Source organism: Aulonocara sp. 'chitande type north' Nkhata Bay, linkage group LG2, assembly GCF_057382095.1.
Source record: "Aulonocara sp. 'chitande type north' Nkhata Bay isolate Kocher_YH1m ecotype deep benthic linkage group LG2, A_spYH_male_GT1.1, whole genome shotgun sequence".
Taxonomy (NCBI): Eukaryota; Metazoa; Chordata; class Actinopteri; order Cichliformes; family Cichlidae; genus Aulonocara; species Aulonocara sp. 'chitande type north' Nkhata Bay.
Window position 1 is genome coordinate 15,986,448 of NC_141345.1, and position 11,524 is coordinate 15,997,971.

The 11,524-nt window shown below is 40.5% G+C and overlaps 2 protein-coding genes across 2 annotated transcripts; both read left to right on the forward strand.

Moving 5' to 3' along the window:
* Positions 1–485: 485 nt before the first annotated feature.
* LOC147337538 (cyclic nucleotide-gated cation channel-like) lies at positions 486–5,298 on the forward strand. Its single transcript, XM_086262733.1, has 10 exons — positions 486–574; positions 839–949; positions 1,283–1,474; positions 1,557–1,667; positions 1,841–1,947; positions 2,105–2,592; positions 2,684–2,962; positions 3,061–3,159; positions 4,046–4,423; positions 4,546–5,298. The coding sequence occupies exons 1-10, from the start codon at positions 486–488 to the stop codon at positions 4,729–4,731; spliced, it is 2,040 nt and encodes a 679-aa protein (XP_086118859.1). The 3' UTR covers positions 4,732–5,298.
* Positions 5,299–6,351: 1,053 nt separating this feature from the next.
* LOC147337539 (calnexin-like) lies at positions 6,352–9,934 on the forward strand. Its single transcript, XM_086262741.1, has 5 exons — positions 6,352–6,440; positions 8,152–8,225; positions 8,713–8,832; positions 8,927–9,026; positions 9,460–9,934. The coding sequence occupies exons 2-5, from the start codon at positions 8,154–8,156 to the stop codon at positions 9,540–9,542; spliced, it is 375 nt and encodes a 124-aa protein (XP_086118867.1). The 5' UTR covers positions 6,352–6,440; positions 8,152–8,153; the 3' UTR covers positions 9,543–9,934.
* The last annotated feature ends 1,590 nt before the right edge of the window (positions 9,935–11,524 follow it).

Sequence of the window (11,524 nt, forward strand, 5' to 3'; positions counted from 1 at the left end):
TCCACCGTGTTATGTGTGTATTGAACTCGAGTCTGTTCATCGTGTCTTATAGCCTGTAAAAGACGTTGAGTTTTGTTTTGTGTTTTTTGAAAGAAATAATACTTTGGCGAGATGCACAGGATCTGAGCTGATGGACTGACCACCTGAACGCTGGAGCATCAGAACAGTTACCAGGTTTGCTGAATGGATCACTTTTGCATTTCTGTCTCTCCCTCTTATGATCTGTTGTCATAACTACTGTACAGCTTGTTGCTATGTCATCTGGTTTCTGTGGTGATGCTCGACAAAGGATGACCTCGTACTAGATGACCTTCCATATAAGTGCGATATGTGGGTGTGAGTGTGCACGCGTGAGTGTGTGTTCTGACACATATTCTGACATATACAGTCGACCTGGCTCCATGTGTGTGTTTTGTTGTGTTGTGTTCTTTTCGCAGTGAACAAAATGAAAATGACTTGAGTGTTGCTGTGTTTGCGTCTGTAGGATGACGGGTCTGGTTCAGGATTCTCACAGGCTGTCTGTGAAAACATGGACAGAGGAGGAGAGTGACCGAGCTGAGAGCACACTTAGCAGGTACACACACACACACACACACACACACACACACACACACACACACACACACACACACACAGGTACAGGTATTGTTACAGTTTAGTTGATGCTTAAATCCGTATTCTTTCTCATGGCCAGCAGGGGGCGACAACCGTGATAGCAAAATTAGTCCAAGTGGACAGAAGGATAATCACTAGTTTCAAGTTGTTGAAAGCTCTACACACTGTTTGCTGAGTTACATGGTTTGTGTGTTATGTGTTTTGTATGTGCATGAATACACAGAGGACAGTCAATATGTGACGACACTTCTTCAGAGCTACAGCAAATGGCAGCCATTGACAGGAGAGATGCTGGTTCCCAGAATTCCTTTCGGGCCCGAGGGGCTCTGTCCAGGTATGATAGCTGATTTTCAGATGATAATGGAGTAAAACAGTACAAGAGTGAATGTTTTAGCTGGATACAACCACAATAACAAAACAACAATACAACCTTGGTCAGAGGGCCCGGTGGCGCCAGTGTCCGGCAGCCTCGCCTCTGTCAGTGCGCCCCAGGGCAGCTGTGGCTACAATGTAGCTTGCCATCACCAGTGTGTAAATGTGTGTGTGAATGGGTGAATGACTGAATGTAGTGTGAAGCGCTTTGGGGTCCTTAGGGACTAGAAAGGCGCTATACAAATGCAGGCCATTTACCATTTTACCATAACATTTTCTGCCTGTTTGTCTTCAGGATAGTCAGTATGGTGATGACCCTGAGAGAATGGGCGCAGAAGAGTTTGGCTGAGGAGACGGAGCGACCGGATTCTTTCCTGGAGCGGTTCAGAGGCCCTGCTAACATGGACATACAGGCGCCGCCCAGCAGGTTCAGCCACAGCCGTACCGGCTCAGATGCAGATCACGAAATCAGACGCTCCAGACGCACGTGAGGAAACTACAGCTAACATGCAAACAGTGTGAAACTTCAGTTGATGCTTACTGTCTGTGTTTTGGGTTCTCTCTGTCAGGAGAAAAAAGTGTAATATTGTGGTTTTATCTCCATCTGATGACGCGTACTATTACTGGCTGATGGTGATTGGTGCTGCAGCCTTTTACAACTGGACCCTGCTAGTTGTCAGGTAGGGAGCTGACATTGACATAGCTTCCGCTAATACAAACGGTCAAACTCCCTCTCAGAAGCAGATTCCTGTTTGTGTTATTACTCTTACTAACACGTCTCTGGGGCAATGACATGTGTCTGGAATAGCAGATTGATATCATTTTTGTCACTTTGCTGTTTGTATTTCTTTAGGGCTTGTTTCGATGAACTCCAGATGAGAAATGTGCTCATCTGGCAAGTGCTGGACTACACCTGTGATGGAGTCTATATCCTGGATATTGCTGTTCGGCTTCACACAGGTACTCTGATAAGTTTCCATCATGAAACAGACAAGAAACTACTGAACATGAAATATTATGACACTGACCTCTTTTTTGTTCCTGATGGAATCTTAATTCAGGTTTCTAAAAATCCCAGAAGTGGGACATTGTATTTACATTTATTATGTACATCAAGGTTTCTTGGATCAAGGCTTGATGATCAAAGATGTGCGCCGTCTGAGAGAAACCTACATTCGAACGTTACAGTGTCAGTTTGACATCTGCTCCATTCTTCCAACTGACCTCTTGTACCTGATTGTTGGAATCGGCTACACTCCGCTTCTTCGATTCAACAGACTGCTGCGCCTGCCCCGTCTCTTTGAGTTCTTTGAGCGTACAGAAACACGAACGGGTTACCCCAATGCTTTCCGCATCTGTAAACTGATTCTGTACATCCTGGTCATAATCCATTGGAATGCCTGCGGATACTACAGCTTCTCCAAAATCCTGGGACTGGGCTCTGACTCATGGGTTTATCCCAATGCGTCTGACCCTGAGTTCGGCACCTTGTCACGAAGTTATATATACTGCCTATACTGGTCGACCATGACGCTGACCACTATAGGAGAAACTCCTCCACCCGTTAGAGATGAAGAATATCTGTTCCTGATATTTGACTTTCTGGTAGGTTTATAGCTTACTCAAACCCTATACAAAAGGTGTATACTAGTTTTTCCAGTCTGCTAAAACAATTACTACTGGTATTTCTCTCCAGGTTGGTGTTCTGATATTTGCCTCCATTGTGGGTAATGTTGGATCCATGATTTCTAATATGAATGCAACAAGAGCAACCTTTCAAACACGTGTAGATGGACTCAAACACTACATGCACTTCAGACATGTCAGCAAGGTGCTGGAGCAGCGTGTCATCCGCTGGTTTGACTACCTTTGGACCAATCAGAAGACAATTGATGAACAAGAAGTCCTCAAGAGTCTGCCTAATAAACTGAGAGCTGAGATAGCTATCAATGTTCACCTGGACACACTTAAGAAGGTAAAGACCCATATCTTACCCTTTTACCTCACTTGGCAAAACTAGTCAAACGATCTGAAGTTCCTAAATGTTGCTTTTGTGTCTGTTTTTGGACCTAGGTGCGTATCTTCCAGGACTGTGAGGCAGGCCTCCTTGTAGAATTGGTGTTAAAACTCCGACCGCAAGTTTTCAGTCCTGGAGACTACATCTGTAGAAAGGTATCACGTTTACTGGTTTACCTAACTGTATATATGCAATAGATAGAAGGGCTGTACAACGTCACTGTCCAACAATTCTGCTAAAATTTACAAAGCACATACACAAAAATAAATTCATTAAATCTTTCTTCGACTTTCTTACGCCTTCTCCTAAACTGTTTGGTGACTGGACCTCTGAGGCAGATGAGACTTCCCTCAAATTCCTTGAGGCTCTGGATGTGGTGGGGCTGTCCTGGTTGACATGCCTTTGAAAGTTCGCGTGCCTTTGGATAAAAGAAATGGGGGCTGGTTTCCCTTCAACTTCACTTGGATCCCAGCCTCCCTAGCAAGGTCTATGCCAGGGTGCTGGAGAGGGAAGCCCACTTTTTAGTCAAACCTCAAATCCAGAAGCAACAATGTGGTTTTCTTTCTGGTTGTTAAATCCTGGACGAGTTCTTTTCCCTCATAGATATTTGAGGGTGCATCGGAGTTTGCCTAGCCAGTCTAGATGCGTTTGTGGTCTTGGAGAAGACATTCAACCATGAACCAGTGTCCTGAGGAGGATGTTTGGAAGAAAGGGGGATAGGACCTGTTGTTACAAGCTATTGGATCAAACACAGAATTTGCTTGTGCATGCATGAATCCAGGGCTGTACATGCATGTGCATTCTTGTACAAGCAAAGCATTACAACACTTGTAAAAAAAACAACCCCCCCCCCCCCGAAAAAAAAGCTCCATATCATTGCCAATAGCCAGAAACTTCATAGGCACATGTACTTCTTGGTAGCTGAAGCTAGTAACATACCTAGCAATACCCGGTTATCAAGATAGTTGTCATAATTCTCTTTATACAGTGTTGCTGTTAAAAATGCTAATGTATATTTTTTGTCTGTCTTTTTTATCCAAGGGAGATGTGGGTAAAGAGATGTACATAATTAAAGAGGGCCGCCTGGCAGTGGTTGGGGAGGATGGCGTCACACAGTTAGCTGTTCTGACCGCAGGAAGTTGCTTTGGTGAAATCAGCATCCTAAACATCAGTGGCAGCAAGATGGGGAATAGACGCACGGCTAATATTAGGAGCCTTGGATATTCTGACCTGTTCTGCCTTTCCAAACAAGACCTGATGGATGCGCTACAGGAGTTTCCCCATGCCAGGGCACAGCTGGAGCAGAGGGGGCGGGACATCCTGATGAAGGAGGGACTTCTGGAGGAACTGAATGTGTCTGCAGGGGAGGAGTTGGAGACGAAGGTGGAGAGGCTAGAAACCAGTCTTGATCGGTTGCAGGTCAGTACTGTTATGCTGAATATTGTAGCTGGTGGTCTTGTTTCTCATAACACAGTTTCTTGCATTATGGCTCTTTGTTTTTGAAAAATTAGAATGACTAATAACATTGATGTTACTTTCAGACGTGTTTGGCCCGTCTGCAGAGTGAATTCAACTCATCCCAGCTTCGACTGAAACAGCGAATAACGGCCCTGGAAAGCAACATCCCCACAGCAGCAACTGGCAGCGGCTTCCTGTCAGATGCTGACGGCAATGAGAGTATTTCTGGTGGTGACAGTGTGCGAAGTGAAATTACCTTCCGATTTTAAATAATGTCTTAAATTAGTTTTCCTGAAATATTTAGCATAATTTCTTCTTAGAAGTTTCTTTTAGTTTGAAGCTTTCTTAATACCACTGAACAGTTGCTCACACCTTTATGATTAAATATATAGATAAAATTGCCAGTATACAGTAGAGTAATGCAATAAATAAACAATGCTTGAGAGAGAGAGAACCTAAAGACGAAAAATACAGCTGACTTATGTCCTAATTATGTCTTAATCTACTATTTGGCATGCATTAAAGGTACAGTATGTAAAATCTCACCACTACACGTCAGCAGATTGCGATGTGAGAATGTAATCAAATTGTTTATCAGAGGGAAAGTGGGATTTTTAGGACACTTAAGCCTCACATTAGCTGGTATAATGTTAGCTTATGTTTTGTTGTTGTTGCATTTTTTAGTGGCTTTTTGTTAGCTGTCTGAAAACAGCAGGTTTGCATGCCTAACCTGCTGACACTAGCTAACTGTGACAGTAATGAAAATGTTTAAGCCCTAAATTCATTTAAGGACATGAGGCTTGAGGCGAGGAGGAAGAAAATGAGGTGCAAATGAGGAAGGAGAGTGGGCAAGGGTGTAGGAGGTGAATGGAGGCATAATGAGAATGAGAACAATTTTGCCACTGATTTCTAGCCACATACATAAAAAGACGATTACAGCGATGTCCACTTTGGCCACTGTATTTAAGATTTGTGTGACAAAAAGGCAGCTTCCACAAAGCCACTTTGTATTTTTCATGGATTAATTATGAGTTTATGAGAATGGACCAGTTTGTTGGTAGACTTAATTCAGCTATAAGTACAATAGTAGTTTTATGTTAAATAACTTAAAAAAAAAATACTTACTATACCATCAAATCATCTTAAACGTAATCACATAAGTGTGAAGGTTTTTCTGGTCATGTGGTTGGTTTGGTTTGTCTTTGTTAGTATGCCTGTTAGCAGGATTTTTCCCATGGAGCTTTTATCAGTGGTGGGCCTTGCTCCAACTTAGAAATGATTAACTTAATCATCTGAAAAAATCCTCTTGTTCTCAAGAAATAATAATACATTTGGATCAGATATCCTGGGGATTCAGTTCATGGTGTGGAGAGACTTTCAGCCCTGTAAATGATTTCAGACTGGGTCCCTCTTATCTACATTATGCTATCATACAGTGTGCATTTTTAGTTTATGAGGACTCCTGCTGTTCAAAGTGTTCCACTGATCACATTTTCTGTCACAGCCCATTTCCTTTCATTTCATTTCATCCGCTCTAATTAAAGAGATTAATACAGAGCATGTCTTTCATCCTTCTGTCTAAGTGATCACAGATAAAACAGCATGAGTCATTTTATTATTTTCAGTGTTTTTAGCATGCAGTTTAGTCTATTTCTCAGAAACTCTGAAAAAGTATGAACAATTTTGTTATTAAACGGTATATTTTTAACACAAATACTGAACATTTATTAACAATAAATTACATCATTTGAATGCATTCTTTTATACTGTGTGTGTGTGTGTGTGTGTGTGTGTGTGTGTGTGTGTGTGTGTGTGTGTGTGTGTGTGCGTGCAAGTTAATAACGGTGTCATACCCATTATAACATGGTAACTGTATAACTGCGGTCATGTCAGCAACTGATTTTAGAGCAAAGTCCAACACTACATAGCTGTGAGATTTCAGGAAGTGAAACGGGGAAAAATCACTGTTGAAAAGCAGGTAAAAAAAACCTATTTAAAAACAATTTATTTGCCTCGTTGTTCTTTTATTTTCGCCCTTCACTGTTAATCTTTATCTCTCTTGTCGCTGCGTTTCTCTCTCGCTTGCATTTGACTTCATCTTCTTGTTTTCCTCTGCTTTAGTTGCACTTTTTTCTTCCTGCCTCTGATCATTGTAGTCACAGAACAAATAAATAACGAATGATTATGATTGAAATCACATTTTTTCTTCCTTCAGAATCTTTGAACGTGGTCTTAACCAAGTATGCTTAGGTCATGCATGTGTATACAGTAACACCTGTAGACAGTATGAGTATTGCTGAAAATGTGTTAATACTTAGTGTTTCTGACTCATGTCAAAAACTGTTTAGTTCAGTACAATTCACAGTTTTCTGTTGTGTTTTATTATTTATTAAGATTAAAAGACTGAAACACCCCATATTCAGATGATTTCTTACGGGACTAAAATTAAAGTCTTCCTCAATGAACACATTCATCCAAGGGTGATTAGGGATGAAGGACCAGAGCATCTCCAAAACTGTGACTCTTGTGGGGTGTTCACGGTCTGCAGTGGTCAGTATCTACCAAAACTGGGCCAAACAAGGAAAGACTGTGACCCAGTGACAGGATCATGCAAAGGCTGGCCCATGTGGTCCAATCCAACAGACGAGTTGCTGTAGCTCAAATTGCCAAAAATCGTGATCCTGGTTCTGGTATAAAGGTGTCAGAATGCACAGAGCGTCGTAGAGTATAGGGCTGCATAGCTGCAGACCAGTCAGGGCGCCCATGCTGACCCCGTCCACTGCTGAAAGCACCAACAATGAACATGAGAGCATCAGAACTGGACCATGGAGCATTGGAAGAAGGTGACCTGGTCTTCATTTGGATGGTTGGATTTGTTTGCAGCACTTACCTGAAGAAGGCAATCCAGCGTAGGCAGTGTGATGCTTTGGGCAATGTTCGGATGGGAAACTTTGGGTCCTGCCATCCATGTGGATGTTACTTTGACACGTACCATCTACACGCTTTCATGGAAACAGTACGCCCTCATGGCTGTGGCCACTATCACAAAGCAAAAATGGTTGAGGAATGGTTTGAGGAGCACTGTGCATTGACTTGGGCTCCATCTTCCCCAGTTTTAATCCAGTTTAATCATCTGTGGGATGTGCTGGTCAAACAAGAACAATTCATGGAGGCCCCACTTTGTATAACTTACAAGACTTCAAGGATCTGTTGCTTACATCTTGGTGCCAGATACCACAGCACACCTTCAATGGTCCATACCTCAACCATTTAGGCCTGTTATTGTAGCATAAGGGGAACCAACAGAAAATTAGACAGGTAGTCAAACTGTTACATCAGAATATTTAAAAGAAGGTGGGTGGGTGTGGGACAGCTCTGTGAACATACTGGGGACTATGCCAATTATAGAGAATCATCTAGAATCATCTATACTTGAAGATGCCATTGTTGCCAAAAGTTGTTTTTAACTATAAGGTCTGTACTATATATAATAAATGGAATATTTTAATCTTTATTATGAACAAACTGATAAAGGACTACAAAATCTATTTGGCTATGATTGTTGTGGATAGATTGATCAGAGAAAATGAACTGAATTATTTTAAAAGGTTTGGAGCATATAAAAAAAGAGTCTAAAGACATTCAGATCTCATTGCATGCGTGTGTGTACACCTGTACTTGTATTTTAGGGATGGACACCAGCTTTCTGGTGCTGTGCATGATGCTGGCAGCAGATGTGACACCAGCTTCTGCTACAGCAAATGTAAGAGTTTTACTGCATTTATTCTTTTTTTGTATTCACTAAAGATTGTATACAGATTGTATACAGTGTAATATTGTGAAAAAAATGTTTTTTTACTATTATACTTTTTCTTTTCTTATCTTTAAGGCATGCCTAAAAAAAACATATAGAAATCTGCCACTATAGATGCGGGTTGATATAACAGACTAATAGTTTTGCTCTGCAGTCCATGCACCTAGATTACTTACACACCACCTAGTGGTCAGATGTAGAAATGCATGGCATAGAAATGAGTCAGTCATGTTTCCTGCTGATTTTATGACCCCGAATAATGGTCTTGGTCACATTTTTTTTAAAATCCAGTACTTTTGTTTGTTACTTGCCTTCTTCTAATTTTTTGGCATTTTACATTCATGTGATCATTTTACAAGCTGTTTTGATCTTTTATCCATCATTATATGCAGTTACTTTATTTATCTAATGACATATTTGTTTATGTGCGCTCTAGCCAAGCATCATAGAGACCCTCATTCTGGCCACTTTCCAGCGTCCCTGGCTCTGGGGTCTCTATGTCTTTGTTGTTGGACTCCCCATCGTTCTCTTCATAAGCTTCATGTGGCCAGACAAGGTACATTATACTTAAGAGTAGTTTGGTCTTCCAGAGAAATACGACAGCTCCAAAAAAACCTAAATCTTTAACTGTGTGGTGTGCTTGCTTACAGAGGTTTGGTCCCCCTGATCAACCATATTACTATAAGAAGAGTGATGAGGATCAATCAGATGACCTTGAGCTCTCACCACCAAGGAAATCGATAGAAAAAGGTAATTTATTATTATTATTATTATTATTATTATTATTACATGAATGCAACAGAAGTAGTCTATTTCTACAACATGAAATTTAAGATATGTAATGAAGAAATAAGTAAAGCGTTATCTGAGCTCTTAGGCAAAGATCTTGTGACATTAATTACACAGTGTTTGGAAATAGCTAGCTTATATTTTCTTAAAATTAATTCAACAGCCCTTTAAGTTCCTTTGCATCATATTAATTGGGCAAAATTATATATATATATAATTATATACAATTTCCTATTTGTTTTTTATTGGAACCAGACAGTGATTATCTAATTTAGCTAGTTTATAACAATTTTTTGTTTTTTTGACAAAGTCTAAGTAGGATTGTTACTAAACCTGCGGCCGGCCATGGAAACTGTTGATGAAACTTTTTGTCTGTTTCTGTATGTGTATCTAGATTCATGCACCAGAGCAAGAACCTCAGAACAGGAAACCCAACAAACTCACAAGAACCTGCTGAGAAGAAAGGCTAAGGAATGAATGGCATCCCCTTACTTAGGCAAACTAAAAAAATGAATATAACCAATGTATTCGTATTTAGTTGCATATATATGGGTCCTATCATCACCCCACAAAACTGCTCAGGAATTATACAGAGGAACACGAAAGCTAACCTGACACCCCCTCCCACCAACTCACTACATCTGCAGGATATGCTGCAACAAGCTTGATTCACAGAGGCCGAAACCCACAGTTAACTGGACATAACATATGCCGTGTGTTGGGAAATGACACATTACTGCAGTAACTAAGTACTTCTATATATCAGTTCCTCTTGCCTGCTGTGTACATAACTGGTTCCACCAAAAAGTATACCTGTTTTTGAAGCTATGAACTTGAGTCATAAAAACTAATAAAAATTTAAGATCACACCAGAGGATTTTTTTTTAATGTTCATCTTCTACAGTCTTTGCTTGATTCCTGTTTTGGCTGTTACAATTGAACTGTACACTGGCATTAGAGGAAATAATTGCGTTCTTGCTAGAAAATAAGTGAGAATAAATGTCAGTCTGTCCATTAGCCAGTTTAGCTTAGCACAAAGGCTAACTTCTCTATCCACATGCTGCAACATTTTCTAAGAAACATATTTAAGATTACTACCTGTTATGAAGTTTACTTTTACTTGTGAGTAAAAAATGAGAACATCTGTTTGTCACAACAGCTGTACAGATTCTCAGTTGATATCGTGCACACATTGCTTGAGAGTTGCTTGTGATACAGCCACCAGTAATGAGGGAAAAATCTATTCTCCAGTTAGAAGCTGAGTGTTTCTTTGCTGTGACTAGGTGAAATCAGATGCAAGAGTGTGCTACATCCAAGGCCTGTTTATGATTGCCTTGGCCACTAGCTGATTGCTGTGGTTGCCTGTAGTTTGCATGGAAGATACAAACTCTTCTGCAAACACTTGCTAACGACTATTTGAGTAGAAACATTATAGGATGAACTGGAAATGGTGAACATTCACCCTCAAAGTAAAAGTTGCACTTCATTGCTACAGCAACATATTTCAAAAAGTGTAATGTTTTCATTGAAGGCTAATGTTCTCCTCTTCTGGTTTTGTGTTTTATTACCACCTGGAGTGTAGTTGGACAGTTTTTACAGATGAGCTGGTGTGTTCTGTGTAAAGTACAGGCAACCGCGGCAATCTGCAAGCAACCAAAGCAAAAGAGATGGTTTTTTTGCCAACTGGTCAGGCAATACACATTTTTCTGTAGCAACCAGTGGTTGCCAAGCAGTCAGTGACCAGTCTCTAGGACTGCGTGACTGGGCTTTACCAGTCAACTTTCACAGCGACTACCAGCAACTTCAAGCAATCACTTGCTATTCTGTGATTGTTTCCCATCCCTGTGTGACTGGTGATTTATTTAGTTGATCCTACATTTTCAAAAATAGTGGACAAATTAACATCACATGGTTAGTTGTCACATGACCACTCATGCTAAACTAAGCTAACCTGCTACTCCAACTATATATTTAGCATACAGATGTGAGAGCGGTGGCAAGTACCTTGTTTAACTTTACTGAAGAAAAAGGCATATTTACACAATGTATGCCTGCTGTGACAGCCAACACTACTATATACTATTACATCCTCCTACAGCATCACTGTCTAAAGCTGTCATTGTTTGGTTATTAAAGCTTTCAACCAACAGAAAACTTGCCTCTTCTTCCCTTGAAATGAAATCACTAAAAGCCAATTAATACAGTCGAGTCTCTTTGTAATCCTTTGAGACAAAATATCTTCTGCTCTTCCTGCTCCTGTTAGAGTTGACCTTCAGTGGCATTTAGCTGCTGGCAACATCTATTTAAAATGGCACAACACTCACTCATCAACAAAATGACTACTTGACTCTTTAATGACACTGACAAAGAATGCAATACAGATCAGTGATAAGTGGTGGATGGATCTGCAGACTATCATCAAATGCACATTTTTGAAAAGGAATAACTTCAAATAACCT

Bases quoted from the DNA above. Each gene is read 5' to 3' on its own strand.
- LOC147337539 (XM_086262741.1), top strand. From the start codon at position 8,154: ATGGACACCAGCTTTCTGGTGCTGTGCATGATGCTGGCAGCAGATGTG. The intron at 8,226-8,712 runs GTAAGAGTTTTA...TGTGCGCTCTAG, and splicing joins CAGCTTCTGCTACAGCAAAT to CCAAGCATCATAGAGACCCT. The intron at 9,027-9,459 runs GTAATTTATTAT...ATGTGTATCTAG, and splicing joins AAGGAAATCGATAGAAAAAG to ATTCATGCACCAGAGCAAGA.
- LOC147337538 (XM_086262733.1), top strand. From the start codon at position 486: ATGACGGGTCTGGTTCAGGATTCTCACAGGCTGTCTGTGAAAACATGG. The intron at 2,963-3,060 runs GTAAAGACCCAT...TTTTGGACCTAG, and splicing joins ACCTGGACACACTTAAGAAG to GTGCGTATCTTCCAGGACTG. The intron at 4,424-4,545 runs GTCAGTACTGTT...TGTTACTTTCAG, and splicing joins CCAGTCTTGATCGGTTGCAG to ACGTGTTTGGCCCGTCTGCA.